An 18,061-nucleotide genomic window follows, 5' to 3' on the forward strand; every position below is an offset into this window, starting at 1 on the left:
TAAAAACAAATGCAGTATATTTGAATTTAGCAGCTCTCAGGAGGAACACCAGAACGCTGAGTACATGCCTGCTGGTGGGACAGGTTGATGCCAGCATCTGAAAAGGTGGCACCATGCATGGGGAGGGAAAGGGGACTATATTATAAGGTGCATAGGAGTGGCATAGCCATAAATGCCCCACTCTTGACTGATTACTGCCAAATTCCAGGCTGGAAAAGGTGCCGCAATGTTTTATTGCCCGCATTGGGCATGCATCAGCTACCTCCCATAAGCAGCAATTCCTCTGCTGAGCGTGGGCTCTGGGAGGCCACAGCAGTGTGTGTATGTGGAGAGAACTGGGGACTGGGATCAGGCAGCCTTCATTGCTGATGTACAGTGCAGTGGAGCTTCTGCTGTCCCCTGCCCAGCTCCTGCTCCCGCTTCTTCTCCTCCCTTGCCTTTCTGAGGAGATCCCTCGGTGCAAGGAGATGATGCCAGGACAGGCAGCAAGAATGCAGCAAATGGAAGAATTGCAGTGGCATGAAGCATCACAAGACCTCTTCTTGCATGAGTTGTTCTGCAGTTGTCCCCGTGCAGATGAGCAGAAGCGGCTGGAGGCAGCTCCTCTCTGAGCTCGTGCACGCTGTGCCTTCCCCCAGCATAACCCCAATGTGGGGGTTGGGGAAACTGCCCCCACCTCCAGACCTGCAGGACAAATCCTGCTCTCCCTGGGCAAACTGCATCAAGAAACCCAGTTTGTGAAGTGTTGGCGTACAGGAGCCTTGGTGGACTTCCATATTCACGTGTAATGCAAGTTGCAGTGGTCATTAATAACACCAGAAAGATGTAGATGAACCATCAAATATAGCTCAGCTGGTGTAGGTGCAAAAGTGTGGTGCTTTTTTTTCTTTTTTTTTCTCCCAAGACTTAGATACAGCAAAGGACCTAAGCTCTTATCCTCCAGTTACTGTAACTCGGTTTTCACTGGGAAAGGCTTTGAGCCTAAGTGGTTTGTGTCTTGGGTTTTTATGCCGGTGGTGCTTCTTAAAATGAAGGGGGATTTCCAATAGCCTAACACCATTCCTGTTTTGCTGTTGTCCCTAATTTCCTGCTGCCAGACATGTCTGACAGAGAAGTCTGGACCTGTATCTCCAGGCAAGAACTGGAGGAAAGACATCTCAGGTACCGAGCACCGCAGCAGGAGGTGTGGCAGCACATGTCGCTTTGGAGGGGCTGCAGAAAATGAAAGGGACCAGTGATGCCCTCCTTCGGCCCCCAGCCCAGCATCCTGCCCGCATCAGCTCCGTGCCTCCCTCCTGCAGCCAGGCACAGCATTTGTGCGCATGTTTGTCTTCCCCCGTCTGTACCCTTGTTCTTGAGGGGGGGTCCCTGCTAAGGAACCTGCTAAATCTTCAATTCCCTGCAAAACTGCTGCAAACCCTGTCTCCTAAGGCAGCCCTGGAAAAAGCATCGGTGCTTGTGTAAATGTGATGCCATACCAGAACTGTTCATGGCTTATTAATTAACTTCCACCCGCCCCTGGGAACACCTAGCCACTCCCTTTGTCCTCACCTGTCCCAGCCATTCATAGCAGCGACAGGATGCTAGAAATAGACACTCTTACACCAAATCCGTCAGAGACCGTAAACGAAAGGAGTTTTGGAACTGATTTGCAAAGGAGATACTTTCTAGCTCACAGCAGCAAGGCAGCATGAAAACCCTCAGGTGCACTTCAAGGTAAGGGGAGAGGGATGTGAATGTTAAAAGGTGCAGAATTAAAACGTGATTTGTAGAGAGGTCTGATTCAGATAGTTCAGTTAATCTATTTAAGTGATTAATAACCTATAGTTAGTTACAGTTTGCTCCGGGGTAGAGGTTAATTTCAGTGTGTGTCTCCTCCTGTATTCCAAGTCTTTTAATTTGAAAGAACCTTGTTATGTCGACACAGATCCTTAGAGATGTTGTTTTCAGCTTAACGCAAATAAACAAAAAGGCTGTCCCACCTTAAAGCATCCGTAGCAGCACATTCAAGTGCTACCTTTGTCAAAAGGACAAACTCTTCGGCTTAGAAGAATTTGTGTTTTAGTGGTAGCTCTGAAGCGGGTCCTCAAAGGGATCCCAGGCTGGTTTCATACCCCGCATGCTTCGGTGATTTCTGTGCAACACTCAGATTTGAACTCTTGAACTTTTGCTTTGGGGAAGACTGTATTAAAGGGGCAGAAAAGCAGGTAGTGTGTTGGCAACGAGGGGTGCTCTGAACGAAACCTGCGTCTTGTGGCTGCGTTGAACTTCACTCCCCCCAGGCGAAATGCCTCCTTGCTGCGTGCTAGGGAGGAATAAAACCCTGCAGCCACGATTCTGCACGTCATGCCCTGTATGCTCCTGTTGATCCGGCTGATAGTTGTGAAATACCTCTGCTTATGGCTTTAACTGTTCATACAAAAGATCAGCTCTGTCCTCTGCAATGCTAGGCACTCGCACTGTTCACCTTCAGCAAACAGAGCAGAACGGCTCTGGAACAAGCGGGACCTGTCTTTCTTGAAGGGAATAAAAGATAGCAGATATTTTAGCCAACATTGTGCGTGGTGTCTGTCGGCATTCGGTTTTAGAAATGACTTGGTCAGAGAGTTGTGACAAAGGTAGGTGTGTGGTCAAGGGAACAGTCTTCGAGAGCAGCACTGGCTCTCACAGAGATGTGCCGGGGTGGTGAGGGCAGGATGGGCGGTGAAGCCCCACGTGCAGGTTGGTGACACTTGCTGCGAGTGTGGCTGAGCCCCAGAGAGGTGGGGACAGGCTCCCTGGTGCTGGGCTGGCCAGGGTGAGCAGCAGCTCCTTTGCCCCATTTCCAGTGAGGTTCCCAGGCCCCCTGTGCATCCTTCCAGGAGCCCCTGTCTCCCCAGGAGCCCCAGACCCCCCAGGACTTTCTATCCCAGACCTTGCTGCCCATGCTGGCACAGGGAATGCTGGAAACAGGACTGAAGGAGAGGGCAGGACGAGACGCAGGGCTTGGCGGCACCCCACAGATGTGCTCCCATCCTTTCAGCCCCCCTCCCTGGCCTCCATTTTCCCATTCTCGTTCCTGGAGGTTCCCTCAGCCTGAAGGCCCCATGTGTTACCCCCAGTGTCGCCAGCAGTGAGAGCTGGCCATGCCTGGCCACGAGGCTCTGGTGGGAGCACCCAGTTACACTGCAGACAGGCTCGGCTCACTGCACATTTGGGTATCTGGAAGCAGGATGACAAAATGTAATTGCTTGTAAACGTCAGTGACTAATAAGATAATAAGGGTTACTTGGAGGTGATAAGTTGTAGAGCTGTAAAGAGCCCATTCAGCTTCTTTCTCATAACGTAGCAATGATAATCTTTATGGCACATGTTGCAGCTGTCTTATTTTCAGGATGTTTAGGTATATGTTGATTCACTTACCTATTGAAAGATCAATCAGAGTATAACTGCTTTCCGTTTTGGGTACACTGCCTGAGCAAACAAGTTCCCTATTGCACACATTCAGTTCTGCAGGAAAGAGGCAGAAGAAGGCTGTAGCCAGATTGCCTTAGGAAAGGCCTCCAGGCAGGCAGGGAGGCACTTTCTGGAACACCATCACACCAGCATCAGCTTCACCTTAAGTGAAAGACCGAGAAAATAAGCAGGGGGTGCATTCAAGAGACAAGAGCCTGCTGGCCTCTCCGCATTTCTTCCCTAGTCTCAGCTCTACTTGTATATAGAGAGTGATCAAAGGAAAGGGGTTGTCTCACCCCTGGGAACAAAAAGTGAAGAAATATTGATGGAAAGCTGCCCCGTTTATGTCCTGAAACTCTTCTTTCAGCAGCTGTGCTGCAAATCCCCATCAGAGGTTGGTGCTGGCTGCGTCCAAGGGGCTTCCTGGGCCTTGGGAAGGGCTCTTCAGCCCAAGGGTTTCCCTTGCAGGAGGGCAAGTGCTTTCATTCAAAGCAAAGCTTACAGCAAAGGTGTTTTTTTTATGGGAAGCAAAGCCAGCACGCTTTCTGCTATGCCATGGCCCAGGCACTGCATCCTGATTCCTCTGTGTTTGCATTCATTTTATGGCACTTCAATCATTCGGCAGGTGGTCACGATTGCTGTACTTTCATGTGTGGTTCCTAATTTTCTGTTGTTTTCTGTTGGACTTTGCGCCCATCCTGTCTCCAGTTTTCCATGGCTGTATCTGGCTGTCAGAGCCCTGCTTGTCACACTGTGGCCGGAGTCATGCAGCGATGGCTGCGTCTGGCTGTGGGTAGACTCTGACAATGTAATAAAAAAGGGCTGACGGACCATGCACCAACCACATATGGCTGGTGTGCAACGACAGCTATGTGTCCGTCATCTTACCCCACAAATAGGGGACAGCCCAGAGCCTGCTGAGCTCTTCTGCACTGCAGTGGGCTGCCAAGATCTTCCCCTTGAGCATGGATGCCTCTCAAGGGTATTCCTCGAGGTTGAGAGATTCCTGTGATAGATACTTGGTAAGTGACTATTAGCTAGGTTCTTGAAGCTATACTTGCAAGACTGAGAAACTTCTTACTCGCTAATAGCTTGCTAACTTGTTATATGGTATTGAGTGATATAAAGGATTGATTGCTTGGTAGAGTTCCATGGGATAAGGCCCTGGAGGGAAGAGGTACCCAAGAAAGCTGGTTGATACTCAAGGATCACCTCCTCCAAGCTCAGAGGCAATGCATCCCAACAAAGGGGAAGTCAGGCAGAAATGCCAGGAGGCCTGCATGGCTGAACTAGGAGCTCCTGGCCAAACTCAAGCAGAAAACGGAGGCCTAGGGAGGGTTGAAGCAAAGACAGGTAGCCTGGGAGGGATACAGCGATATTGTCTGAGCAGCCAGGGATCAGGTTAGGAAAGCTAAAGCCGTACTAGCATTGAATTTGGCCAGGAACATCAAGGGCAACAAGAAAGGCTTCTATAGGTACATTGGTGATAAAAGGAAGACTAGGGATATTACGGGCGCTCTCCAGAAGTAAATGAGAGACCTGGTTACCTGGGAAATGGAGAAGGCTGAGGTACTCAATGACTTTTTTGCTTCAGTCTTCACCAACAAGAGCTCCAGCCACATAGCCCGGGCCCCAGCAGAACAAGGCAGGGACTGGGAGAATGAAGAACCACCCTCTGTAGAAGAAGATCAGTTTCAAGACCAGATAAGGAACCTGAAGGTGCACAAGTCCATGGGGCCTGAGGAGATGCATTTGTGGGTCCATCTGTGGATCCTACTGGTGGATGTAGTTGCTAAGTGACTGTCCATCATATTTGAGAAGCTGTGGCAGTCTGATGAAGTTCCCACTGACTGGAAGAGGGGAAGTATAACCCCCATTTTGTAAAAGGGAAAAAAGGAATACCCAGGAGAACTACAGGCTAGTTGGTCTCACCTCTGTACCTGGTAAGGTCACGGAGCAGATCCTTCTGGAAACTCTGCTAAGACACATGGAAAATAAGGAGGTAATTGGTGACAGTCAACATGGCTTCACTAAGGGCAGATCATGCCTGACAAATCTGGTGGCCTTCTACAGTGGGGTTACAGCATTGGTGGATAGGGGAAGAGCAACTGACATCACCTACCTGGACTTGTGCAAAGCATTTGACGCTGTCCCCCATGATATCCTTATCTCTAAATTGGACAGACATGGATTTGATGGCTGGACCACTTAATGAGTGAGGAATTAGCAGAATGGTCGCATTCCAAGAGTTGTGGTCAATGGCTCAATGTCCAGGTGGAGATCAGTAATGAGTGGTGATCCTCAGGGGACCTGAGGTATTGGGACCTGCACTAATTAACGTTTTTGTCAATGACATGAACAGTGGGACTGAGGGCACCCTTAGCAAGTTTGCCAACAATGCCAAGCTATGTGGTGCAGTCGACACGCTAGAGGGAAGGGATGCCATCCAGCGGGACCTGGACAGGCCTGAGAGGTGGGCCTGTGTGAACCTCATGAGGTTCAACAAGGCCAAGGTCAAGGTCATGCACCAGGGCTGGGGCAATCCCAAGCACAAATAAAGGCTGGGTGGAGAATGGATTGAGAGCAGCCCTGAGGAGAAGGACCTGGGGGTGGTGGTTGATGAGAAGCTCTACACAAGCCAGCAATGCGTGCTTGCAGCCCAGAAAGCCACCCGTACCCTGGGCTGCACCAAAAGCAGCGTGGGCAGCAGGGTGAGGGAGGGGATTGTCCCCCTCTGCTCTGCTTTCATGAGATCCCACCTGGAGCCCTGCACTCAGCTCTGGGGCCCCCAGCACAAGAAGGACAGGGAGTTGTTGGAGCGGGTCCAGAGTAGGCCACGAAGATGACCAGAGGGCTGGGGCACCTCCCTTATGAAGACAGGCTGAGGCAGCTGGGGTTCAGCCTGGAGAAGAGAAGGCTCTGGGGAGACCTTATAGCAGCCTTCCAGTGCCTAAAGGGGGCTGCAGGAAAGCTGGGGAGGGACTCTGGGTCAGGGGGTGTAGTGATAGGACAAGGAGTAATGGCTTTAAACTAAAAGAAGGTAGATTTTGATTAGATATAAGGAAGAAAAATTTTACTCAGAGGGCGGTGAGGCCCTGGCCCAGGCTGCCCAGAGGAGCTGTGGGTGCCCCATCCCTGGCAGTGCCCAAGGCCAGGCTGGATGGGGCTGAGGGCAGCCTGGGCTGGTGGGAGGTCTTTCTGCCCATGGAAGGGGATTGGAATTAGATGATTTTTAAGGTCCCTTCCAACCAAAACCATTCTATGATTCTATGATTGCGTATATAATCCTTTAGACATAAATTGTCAGCCAACCCCATGGGAGGGTCTCTCTGGTGCTTTTAGTCTGACCTGGTTCTCTATGCAGTAAATAGCCCAGAGTGTACCTTGACATTTGAAATCTTGTTAAGTCACTGTTTTATCTATGATTAAGCTTAGTTAGATCACTGCAATACAGCAATCGATATATTGCTGCTTTGCTCTTGCAATTGAAGTGCAGAATTCCGTTCACGAAATGGGAGAAGCTTGAAGCGAATAAACTCTAAATGAACAAACTCTAAGGCCTCAGAAACCCAAAAGAAGTAGGTTGTGTGGGTGAAAATTAGGGAATGAGAGTTAAAAAAAAGTGATTTCTCGTTGTCCTGCCTCAAACCCCAGAGCTGCTGATGCAGCTGGTGGCTGGCACCGTAAAGAAATTACGGTCCCAGTGATGGAAGCCCCGAGGACAGCATGCAAAGCTTTGTGGTTCACATTTGGGGAGGGGTTGTCTTCTACGAGATAACATTCACAGAAATTCTGGTCTCTTTCCAGGTATACCAAATGTTTCCTCTTCTTCAACTTTTTTGTGGGAATCGCCCTGTTGGGATTCTTCCATACAACTAGTAAAAATCTGTAAGTCTAGAAAGAGCAAGAACAACTAGTTGCTTGACTTCACCTCTGCAGGGCAACAAGGATCTGACCTGTGACACTTGATTTAGCTCCCTCAATCTAAGGTAATGCTGGAAGGGCAGCAACCCAAAATCAGGCCCTAGATCCACATTTGGGCACACAAGTGATCAAATGAGCCAAAGTGCAGCTCTTTAAGGCAAAAACATCCAAATGACAAATTAAAAGGGGATTGAGCTGAAGTATTTGGGCCCTACTTGGCAAGTGAGGAGCTGGAGAAACAGAAAACTGTCCAACATCCATGCCTAAGGGATGGGGCTTGTTTGGGTTGGTGCCTCGCTCCAGCTGCTGCTGTGGGGTCAGGAGAACCCACTTGCATTTGGCTCCTGAAGCTTTACTGCCATGGGAGAAAAAGAGATGGTTAGCTGAGCTTTGCCAGGTCTAAGAGACGGGGTACGGCACTGGAGAGGCTGTTTTCCCCATGCATTGCCTTCCTGCAGATTCTGGAGGAGCTCTGCACAGTTGCTGGTAACTCCCACACCGTGTCACGCCAAAACCAATGTCATGTTCCTGAAGACCCACAAGACTGCCAGCAGCACCGTCCTCAACATCCTGTTTCGGTTCACAGAGAAGTATAACCTCACCATCGCCCTCCCAGCTGACCAGCGCTTCCACCTGGGCTACCCGAAGAGATTCATGACCAGCTTTGTGGAGAAATTTCAAACCAAAGGGCAAAACTACAACATCATGTGCAACCACCTGCGGTTTAACCCCTCAGAGGTAAGAGCCACGGCACCTGTGGAGGTACACAGTTGAACAAACAGGGTCCCTGGACTAACAGCCCCTCTTCTTCCTCCCCACAAACAGGTGCATAAGGTGATGCCAGGGAACACCTTCTACTTCTCCATCCTGAGGAACCCTATTTTTCTGCTGGAATCTTCCTACGTCTACTACAAGAACGTGGCCCCTGCCTTCAGTAGCTCCAAGGACGTGAATGAATACCTGGCATCGCCCTTGAAATATTACCGTGAGGAGGATTACACGAAAAACATCTACGCCAAGAATAACATGTGGTTTGACTTTGGCTATGATAACAACGCAGAGGGCAATGAAAACTACACCCAGGAGGTCTTAAAGGAGATTGAACAGAACTTCCACCTGATCTTGATAGCAGACTACTTTGATGAGTCCATGATCCTCCTGAAGCACACTTTGTGCTGGGATCTAGATGATGTGATCTACTTTAAGCTCAATTCCAGAAGCAATGACACTGTCCAGACCTTGACTCCAGAAAGCAAGGAGAGGATAAAGACGTGGTGCTCGCTTGACTGGAACCTCTACCTGCACTTCAATCGGAGCTTCTGGAGGAGAATTGAGGAGACCATAGGACTTGAGGAGCTGGAGAAAGAGGTAAATCACCTGCGGATGAGACAGAAGGAGCTCATGGAGACCTGCCTCTTGGGCCAAGAGGCAGTGGTGAAGACTCACATCAAGGACAAAACTCTCTTGCCTTTTCAGTCAGGGGATGCAAATATCCTTGGTTACAACATCAGACCAGACTTAAACAACGAGACTCTGAAAAACTGCCAGAAAATGATTGTGCCAGAACTCCAGTACATGTCCTATCTTTACTCCCTTCAGCACCCACACAAGAAGAGGAAGCCGTTAGACCTTCCCTTGCCATGGAGCAGTTCCCTGGAGAAGACACGGGTCCCAAGTCAAAACTAGAGCGTACGCCAGCCTCTGCAGCATCCCACTGCTGTGGCCCTTTGCATCGCCAGGGTTTGGTGATGAGACTCTTGCACACGAGGGGGATACTGGGGGGGTGGGGGTCATTTGAAAGCTACCTCCACTCTCCGGCTTTTATTTTATGGGAAAAAAAAAAAAAAAACTTTTATTTCTCTACATTTACCGCCTCTGTCATTAGGTGGGTGCCACCCGCTCCTCTCTTCTCCTCTCATGGGGTCGTGACGCTTGCTGGGGCACTGAGCCCACCACGTGCTTGCAGTCCTCCTTCCCAGCTCACCGAGGTTGAGGCAGGTCCCAGAACGCCTCCAGCCAAGGACTTGGCCAGATAATGCTCAGGTCCGTGCCGCTCACAGGTGTGCTGCTGCTATCACACGCAGGGGACAGCCCAGTGCTCCTGGGAGCTGGCAGGCTTTCGGGCTGGGTTAGATTTTCCTCCCCCTTAATCATTAATCAGGGGCTTAATCATTTGGTTTGCATTTGACCTTTTTTTAATAGCGGTCATTACTTCCAGGCTGGTTACAGCTCACTAGAGCGAGTCTCAATTTTCTGCTTTTAGGAGACAAAAGCCGGGGGGGAGATAAGGACAAGAGCTCACCAAGGGAATGCAGTACTTGAAGGAGCAGGTTCATAGGAAAGAAATTAGGTCTCCAGGCCAGCAGCATCGACATTTTATCATCAGCAGAGGCTTCATCACATCCCATTGCTCCTGTGGCCAAACTTCCAATGCCGATTAGGAAAGGGATCCAGGGAGGCACAGCCACTGCTGGCCTAGGGCATCACCTCGTGATGGGAATCAAACCCTCATGGGCCAAACCCCCGCAGGGAGTGACAGCTTTGGCGTCATTGCAGTTAATGATCGCCCTCACTCAGTGGCTGGGCTCAGCGCAGGTTTCTGGAGCCCATCCCTGGTTTCTACTGCGCCTGCCACCACCCGTGGGGCAGGATTGCAAAGTTTAACCAGGGTCCCCTCCCTCCTGCGCCGTGCAGGTTGGCCGCGAGGGAAGTGCCTGGGGAAGGTCTGGGCACAGCAGCGGCACCACCCGCTAACCAGTGATTTACCCCACACCAGCACGCAAGGCATCGAGTCACCCGGGTGGTGACGGGGCGATGGCCACCCTGGGGCTGCTTCGGTGGCTTCAGCGGCTGCCTCAGGGTGAAGCGGGCAGGAACAGGGACATCGTGCAGCTGTAGCTGGAGGAGAGCTCCGGGGCTGCGGTTCAACCCAGCAGCCCCAAGGCCAGTGGAGGCAGGAGCCTGCCATGCAGATCCCGTGCCTCCAGCCTCACAGCACTGGGAGGGGGGAGGGGGGAGAGAGATGGGGGGGAGCATTTGCTCTTACAAACTCGGCATTTTCCATGCACCTTGGTGTGTTTTATATTTTTGTCCTGCAATGAGGCCAAATAGGCCAGTGAAGACGCAGCCTTTGCCTTGCACCCAGCGAGACCGTGAGCTGTAGGGCAGGAACAACACAGTGCTTAATGGCACCCTCATGGGTTTTCTGCTCCAGCAACCCCAGCTACATCCCAACAGCTTGAGCCAGCTGGGGCAGAGGAGATGGCAGCCTTCTGGGGGCCCCTGCACTGCTCCCGGGGGTGAGCAAGGGAACTGAGGCAGGAGGGACCTCTTCCCTCGGCGTTCCCTCCCTGCGGCCCTGAGCGCGGCAGATGCACGTTGAGGGGCCCGGGTTCTCCCTGCCTGATAATGGGGCCTTTGTGCTGCTGCTGACTCAGGGCTTTTTGCCGGCCGCTGGCCACGGCAAGAGCCCCGTGACGTATCTGTGGGGGGACAGCGGATGGCTGGGGACAGGCTCTACAGGCAGCCAGCCCTGCAGGAGCCAGCATTGCCCCAAAGCCTGCCAGGGGATGGAGGCGGCTGCCCCGCGCTGAGTAGGACCGGGTGAGTGCCTGGGCTTTCCCCATGGGGCGTTGGGCAAAACGTAGGCAAGAACCCCTCCCGGCAGCCTGGGGTGGGCAGCAGACCCAGCCCTTGCCCTGTGGGAATGCAGCAGAGAAAGGGGAGATGCTGAAGGGAGCGGGAGAGGCCATGGAGCTTCCCCAGGGCAGAGCCCCTGCTCCAGCAGGACCAGCCCAAGTCCTTGGTGGCTTCATTCATTGCCAGACAGGACTCCCACCTGCCAGCGTGGCTCAGTTGTGAAACCTCTAGTGACAGCTCTGGCTGAAAGAGGGGGACGAGAGCTGGAGAGCAAAACCAGCAGCCGCTGTGCCCAGGGGCAAGGAATCCCATCCCTCAGGTCCAAGGACGTGCATGGGGACACCCAGGGACAGCTCTGCCCCCTCTGATGCCCTGCCATGGCTCCCACCCTGTCCCTTGCCAGCCTCGGTTTACTGGGAGCCCCACTCCACGCGGTGTCCTGCCCAGCACCTTTCCCCAAATCCTACCTGGGCAGGGGCAGTGCCACGAGCCCCCTGCCCGAAGCGGGGCCGCCCCTCTCTCTGCCACAGGCACCATGGGCTCCCGGCACTTCCCTGCCCGGACTGTGCTCTTCGAGAAGGAGACCAGCGGCGTCACGTACCGCGTGCCGGCCCTGCTCTACCTGCCCTGCGTGGCCAAGCTGCTGGCTTTTGCTGAGGAGCGGCTGAGCGCCGACGACGCCCACGCCAACCTGCTGGTGCTGCGCCGCGGCACCGTCTACGGCGGCTATGTGGAGGTGGGAGCGGGGCCGACACCGCGGTGGGGGCTGGATCAGGCCCGGGGCGGGCTGGGGAGGGGTCTGACCGCTCTGCCCCGTCCCCGTGCAGTGGGAAGACATGCGGGTGCTTGAGACGGCGACGCTGCAGCACCACCGGTCGATGAACCCCTGCCCGCTCTATGACGAGTTCACGGGCACCCTCTTCCTCTTCTTCATCACGGTGCTGGGCAGGACACCTGAAGCCTTCCAGATTGTCACGGGCCAGAACGTCACCCGCCTGTGCTGCGTCACCAGTGCCGACCAGGGTCTGAGCTGGAGCAAGGCCACAGACCTGACGCAGCAGGTCATCGGCAGGGCCATCAAAGGTAGTGACACCAGCAGGCAGGGGCAAAAAAGCCAGCGAGTGTGGCACGGCCAGCAGCAGCCTCGGGCTGTGACCAGGCGAGGGTCCAAGGGCAGAGCTGGGGCGAGGGAGAAGAGGAGCCTGAGCGGAGCGGGGAGGAGATGGAGAGAGCAGCCTGGTGGTGGGGGAGCCGGGGGCTGCTCATCACACTCGTCCCCCTGTCCCCAGACTGGGCCACCTTTGCACTGGGCCCCGGGCATGGGATCCAGCTGCGCTCCGGCCGACTGCTGGTGCCCGCCTACAGCTACCACATTGACTGCAAGGAGTGCTTCGGGCAGCTCTGCAAGACCACCCCTCACTCCTTCGCCTTCTACAGCGACGACCACGGCCGGGGCTGGCGTTTCGGGGAGTTCATCCCCAACCTGCAGACGGGCGAGTGCCAGCTGGTCTCGGTGGATGAGGAGGATGGCTCCAATGTCCTCTACTGCAACGCCCGCAGCCCCCTGGGCTTCCGCGTCCAGGCACTGAGCACCGATGACGGGGCTGTCTTCCACGGGGGGCAGCTGGTCCAGCGGCTGGTCGAGCCCCCCCACGGGTGCCACGGCAGTGTCATCGGCTTCCCCGCACCCTTCGTGTACGGCCCCCAGCCCCCTGACGTCCCTGGACAAGGCTCGGCTCCGCGGCCGCTCCCCCGTTTTCGGGACCTGCTTGCCTTGAGGGCAGCAGGGGATAAGCTCCAAGTGGACCCCAAAGCCACCTCCGGCCCCGGCACCTTCTTCCAAGCACCAACGTGGGTGCTCTACTCCCACCCCACCAGCCCCATGTCGCGGGTCAACATGGGGGTTCACCTCAGCACTTTCCCCAGGGATGCAGAGAGCTGGACCGAACCCTGGGTCATCTACGAGGGTCCGAGTGCATATTCGGACCTGGCTTACATGGAGCTGCCCCACAGCCAGGCCCCCGTCTCTGGTGGCCCGGCCATCGCTTTTGCCTGCCTCTACGAGAACGGGAGGCGGTCCCCCTATGAGCAGATATCCTTCAGCATGTTCACGCTGCACGATGTGCTCCAGAACATCCCCCTGACAGCTGCAGTGCCCTGCAGGAAGCGGAGGCAAAGAAGCTGCTGTGTCTCCTAGAGCCGCCCGCCGCATCCCCTGGCGTGGGCCGGCCGTGGGCACGTGGGGACCGGCCGCCTTCCGTGGCTGGGCTGGGTCTGGTGGCACGCAGGGAGAGCCCAGCATGACCCTGCGGCAGGGCGAGCTCTGCTGATGTACACCAGGGTGGGATCTGGGGGCTCCTCCAGTCCCCTGGGCTGGACCGTGCTGAGGGCTGGTGCTCCTGTCCCAACACAGAGTTTTATCTCATTTGTACTGCTACTTTTTAATTATAGAGGTGGTTGGGCTCAGAGGCTCATGCCATTATTACCATGTTATCCCTGTCCTCAGCCTTTATCTCTCTGTCTCACTGCCCTTGCACCTCTCTTCCTCCACCCAGCATCCTTCCAAATAAAGGACGGGTCCCTAATGACGTTCTCCCTCCTGCTTCCAGCTTCACATCGGCGCAGAGTGGTGGAGGTGGCATTCCAGCAGCCCCTCCGTGCACCCTGCCAGCGAGCAAGCTTCACAGCCAGGTCCTTGGCACTGGAAAAAACCCTTCGATTCACCTGAAGAAAGCAGTTTATTGCTTTCCCAAGTCCACTCAATCAACCATCAATCTGTGAAACACAAATTGAGTGGCACTAGCAGCGGTGCCGCAGATCGGGGCTGCCACGGGGGGGGGCTGCTGGGGCACAATGCCATGGCCTCTCCTCTCACAGGCACACTTGCTTATGCACCTTCTCTTGCTCCTTTTTAATACTTACTTTCAACCCAATTTCTCTCATCAAAACCTTAATCTCATCGTTTTTGTGTAATCTGGCTGACTGCTTTTTCAAGTTACCATGGTCATTGCTACTTTCCTCTCAACCTGACCAGTTCATGTGCAAATACGCTCCAAGCACAGGCACTTTCTGTTCCTGCAGCCCCTGTGCTCTGCCCCTGCATCAGGCAGGGATGAGGACGTGCTGAAGGCGGTGACGCTCGCCGTGAGCGCAGCCAAGCCCCAGGGGCAATGAGGACGGGGCTCTGCACCGCTGGGCTGGTCAGGATGAGCAGCTGCTCCGTCGTCCCATTTCCAGTGAGGTTCCCAACGAGGTCCCTCCAGGAGCCCCCCATCCCTCCAGGGCTTGCTCCCATACCTCGACGTTCGGGATCCGCTTCTCCTCCTCTGTCCCTAGGCCAGTCTCCAGCCGCCAGCACCTGCAGTGAGCCCCGTGCACGCCAGCACAGCTCCAGCGCTCAGTCCAGGCGTGTGGGGCGGCCCTGCTTCCCCTCGCAGAAGCCACAGAGGCAGCCAGCACAGCCGTTGAGGATCTGGATGGAGGCCAGCACCATCTCGGCAGCACTGACGAGCAGCAGGAGGGAGAAGAGGGCGACATTCCAAGCCACGATGCCCGCCGGCTCCAGGCAGGTGTCCCAGGTGTCCGGCTTGTACAGGAAATAATCCGCCGGCACCAGTACCCTGTGTCATGGGGGGGGGGGGGGAGAGGATGAGCCACGAGCAGCCGCTGAAACACCGCCTTCATTTCACTGCCTGCATTATGAGGGCCCTATACCTGGTGTCAGACACCTGGCTGCCGGTGTCCAAGAAAGGGTATCCCCAGGTGGGGCCGTGGCCATGCTCGGAGGCGTTGTAGAGGCAGAGGGGGCCGTTGGTCAGGCCCACCCCAGACAGGATGAAGCAGGCGGCGGAGCCCAGGAGTGCCAGCTTGGAGAGGACGGCGGAGAGAAAGGCCTGCGGGGAGCACAGGGCTTGGGGCTGGGCGGAATTTGGGAGCCCGCACAAAGCCCTGTCCTCCAGGGAGGGGACACTGTGCAGTGTCCCACCGTGGGCTCACAGGAGAGGTTGCACCATGCAATGTCCCACCGTGGGTCCACAGGAGAGGGGACACCATGTGATGTCCCACCATGGGCCCTCAGGAGAGGTGGCACTCTGCGAACATCCCACCACGGGGTCACCGCGCAATGCCCCGCCACATGCCCACGGGAGAGGGGACACCCCACCACGTCCAACCCCGCGCTGCTTGGGGGCCTCAGCCCTGCCTTACGTTGCGACGGGTGCCGCAGTCGGAGCAGCCGGCACATCGCCACCCCACCGCTGTGATGTGGGTCGCCACTAGCAGCACCTGCGGGATGGAGAAGACGGCTTGGGGGGGGGGATGAATCACGTGTGGGGGATGGAGGATGCCGTGCAAAACACGATACTCACAGTGATGCCTCCTCCCCAGATGCCCGGCATGACCTTGGCCTGCTTGGTGATGTGCCCGTCCACCAGGTACTTCCACGCCCCGCCAGGGAAGAGCAGAAGGATGTTGGCTATCACAGAGAGTGTGCCCAGTGCCAGCAGGCAGGGGCCCACGATGCGGCTGCACCTCCCCACGCACATGGCCTGCCTGCACGGGGATGGGGAGGAGGAGGAGGATGAGGAGAGGACAAGGCTGCCTTCAGCCCCATCGTGACCCCCAGCACTGCTGCCCCCCCCACCTCACAGGGATCTTCCACTGGAAATGCCATTTCCCTGCACTGCAGCCATGGGATGTTTTACATGGGGCACAACCACACATGCAAGCTGCAGATAAGAGTGAAGACAGAAAAAAAAAAAAAAAAAAGAAAAAAAAACAACCATCCCCATGCTCATCAGCCAACAGGATGCGTCTACACAAAAACTTTTAAAAGAACAAACAGATCACAGTGATAAGACCATGTGATTCATTACTTATTCAAATTAAATTCAATATTAATACCAATCTACTGCTGTCAAGAAATTTTCTTGGGGCTGAGCTATTTTATTGTAGAAGGAGATGCCCAATTTCAGACCTGCCAGTATTTTTCGCTAGGCAGGACTTCAGACTATGGCAGGTCCTGCATCAAGCTGTCCTCAAAACCCATGCAGCCCTCAGCCCTTTGAAGCAGTCCTTGGGCAAGATGCTCAGCTTTATTTTTCCATTTTATCAAGCTATCAGTGCACCTAGGAAGCACCTGGCCAGCTCCAGGTGACACCTGGTCAAAACCTTGCTCTCGCTCTTCCACACCTCCACCACAGGTGCTGTCCCCCGGCTGCTTCGGGAGCACTGTGACAGCCTGCCGTGCGGCTGTCTTGGCTTTGGATCCCTGCACTGAGATCACCTTGGAGTTCATCTCAAAAGCAGGTTTGTTTGCCAGAATGTGACATTTCAGGCACAGAGGTAGGGGGAAGATCTCCAGGTTTCTTCTACCATGCACACATGCATTCGTTTTTGTTTCAGGTCTCGCTGTTTTTTATGCATTCCCCCCCTTTTGTGGTAGCTTACAACCTATTTTGCATGAATTCCATCAGTCCGGTCACTTCTCATGCTGGTTAATTTATTTCAGGCTCGCACTGGCTTTACAGAAGCAGAACCACTGAGGTGCCGCATGGCTGTTTCCGTGGGAAGAGCTGCCCTGTGAGCAGCTCGGGCTGCGCGCCCAGCGCATGGCAGCCCCATGGGACCTGCACTTGCTGTCCCCCCAGCACTCCCCTTGAGCCAGAAGCAGGTTGGCATTAGCTATTTCCTTCTTCCTCGTGTGCTAAAGAGGAACACACACAAACACACAGACACCAAGGGGAGAAGAAGGTAAAAGCAAACGGGCAGCAGATCCAGGCTCTGTTAGGATGTTTGCAAGAAAGACACCCTCCCTGCCAGCATGCCTCCATGGCCAACAGGAAAGGGATTCAAGGAAAGCACAGGGAACCTGTCCTCCTTTCCTCCTGGCTTACCTGGGAGCAACACTGGGAGAAGTCAGCAGTGTGGAGCTGGCAGCATCCCCCTGGGAGGAGCTCTGTCCTGGGAGAATATACGGAGGCAGCACCCATGGGTGCTATTTATGATGTCCCAGCACACTCTGCACATCCTCTTCCTCCACCCTGAGGTCCACCCACCGCATCATGCACCATCCCTCTCCCACACAACCAGTGGCTCAAAAGGAAGAATGACTCTTCCTTGTGAATGAGGCAGCCCCTGCCTGCAGCTGATTTCCTTCCCTAAGAAAGCCAGCTCTCGGGGAGCGACGCCAGAAAGCAAATGAGCACGGAGAGCCAGGCAGAAGGAGCAGCACAACCCCCTTGGCATGGGGAGAACCACCAACCCAGCAACCTGCAAGAAAATACAAGCAATCTGTGCTCTCTAACACCTTGCTCTGGTGGCCAAGGAGCTGATACAAGTCCAGCGGGGAGAGGGAATCCTGTACGTGCTCTTCAGCTGGTGAAGAAACCTCACCAATGTTTCGCTCAGAGCAGGTGTGGTATGCACTAAGGTCCATCTCAGACCATGTTGCAGGATTACGGTGGATGTGCAATACAATGGTGCCTCGCTGTTTGTGGGGACTCATTTTTATGTAAGATGGTGGTGGCTGATCCTTCGTCACACTGATGTGGTGTGTCAGAGACAGCAGCAGATGTGGCTTTAGCTGACGAAGGGCTTCAGAGCAGAATAGAGCTCCCAAGGCACTGGCTAGCCAGTGCAGTTACTGAAAAATGCCTTCCCTTGCTGGACGTGAAGGATGAAAAGACATCTCCAGCAGGGCCACGTTCAACCCATAGAAACTGAAGCTGCAGCAAGATCTCGACACCAAAAACCTTCACTAAAAGCTGTAACGCTGCCACAGACAGCTCTGGTGAGATCAGTTTTGCCATGACGACACCAACATCCTGGATACACAGCACTTCCCATGTTCTTTCCAAAAACCTTGCTCTCCAGCCATGTCTCCAACTCAATGCCTCCCAAAGAGCAGGGGGAAGGCTTTCAGTAGTGGGGTGTCACAGCCTGGCCCACACCTTCCAGTCCTCAGAAACGGCACTGGGCATCAGCCAACGGGATGCCCAGGCCCAGCTCACATGTTACAGAATCACAGAATATCCCAGGTTGGAAAGGACCCACAAAGATCGCT

At 54.5% G+C, this 18,061-nt stretch overlaps 3 protein-coding genes across 5 annotated transcripts; 2 read left to right on the top strand and 1 right to left on the bottom strand.

Annotated features, from left to right (window-relative positions):
* The first annotated feature begins 1,157 nt into the window (after nucleotides 1-1,157).
* On the top strand, nucleotides 1,158-9,224 carry GAL3ST2 (galactose-3-O-sulfotransferase 2). Of its 3 annotated transcripts, none has more exons than XM_080605022.1 (4): nucleotides 1,158-1,716; nucleotides 7,243-7,323; nucleotides 7,818-8,097; nucleotides 8,185-9,224. In XM_080605022.1, exons 1-4 carry the CDS (start codon nucleotides 1,691-1,693, stop codon nucleotides 9,043-9,045), a joined length of 1,248 nt encoding a protein of 415 aa, XP_080461148.1. In that variant the 5' UTR covers nucleotides 1,158-1,690; the 3' UTR covers nucleotides 9,046-9,224. The 3 variants fall into 3 exon arrangements, with proteins under 3 accessions (XP_080461148.1, XP_080461149.1, XP_080461150.1); XM_080605024.1 differs by having other exon boundaries at nucleotides 1,159-1,716; nucleotides 7,243-7,424; XM_080605023.1 differs by lacking the exon at nucleotides 7,243-7,323.
* Nucleotides 8,597-17,224, bottom strand: TM4SF19 (transmembrane 4 L six family member 19). Its single transcript, XM_080605029.1, has 6 exons — nucleotides 16,893-17,224; nucleotides 15,366-15,549; nucleotides 15,205-15,282; nucleotides 14,713-14,891; nucleotides 14,296-14,618; nucleotides 8,597-8,736 (listed from the first exon to the last, which is right to left on the bottom strand). Exons 2-5 carry the CDS (start codon nucleotides 15,540-15,542, stop codon nucleotides 14,396-14,398), a joined length of 657 nt encoding a protein of 218 aa, XP_080461155.1. The 5' UTR covers nucleotides 15,543-15,549; nucleotides 16,893-17,224; the 3' UTR covers nucleotides 8,597-8,736; nucleotides 14,296-14,395.
* On the top strand, nucleotides 9,235-13,202 carry NEU4 (neuraminidase 4). The gene is made up of 3 exons (XM_080605021.1): nucleotides 9,235-11,734; nucleotides 11,826-12,081; nucleotides 12,288-13,202. Exons 1-3 carry the CDS (start codon nucleotides 11,366-11,368, stop codon nucleotides 13,193-13,195), a joined length of 1,533 nt encoding a protein of 510 aa, XP_080461147.1. The 5' UTR covers nucleotides 9,235-11,365; the 3' UTR covers nucleotides 13,196-13,202.
* Nucleotides 17,225-18,061: the final 837 nt, after the last annotated feature.

Source organism: Anser brachyrhynchus, assembly GCF_964034855.1.
Source record: "Anser brachyrhynchus genome assembly, chromosome: 9".
Taxonomy (NCBI): Eukaryota; Metazoa; Chordata; class Aves; order Anseriformes; family Anatidae; genus Anser; species Anser brachyrhynchus.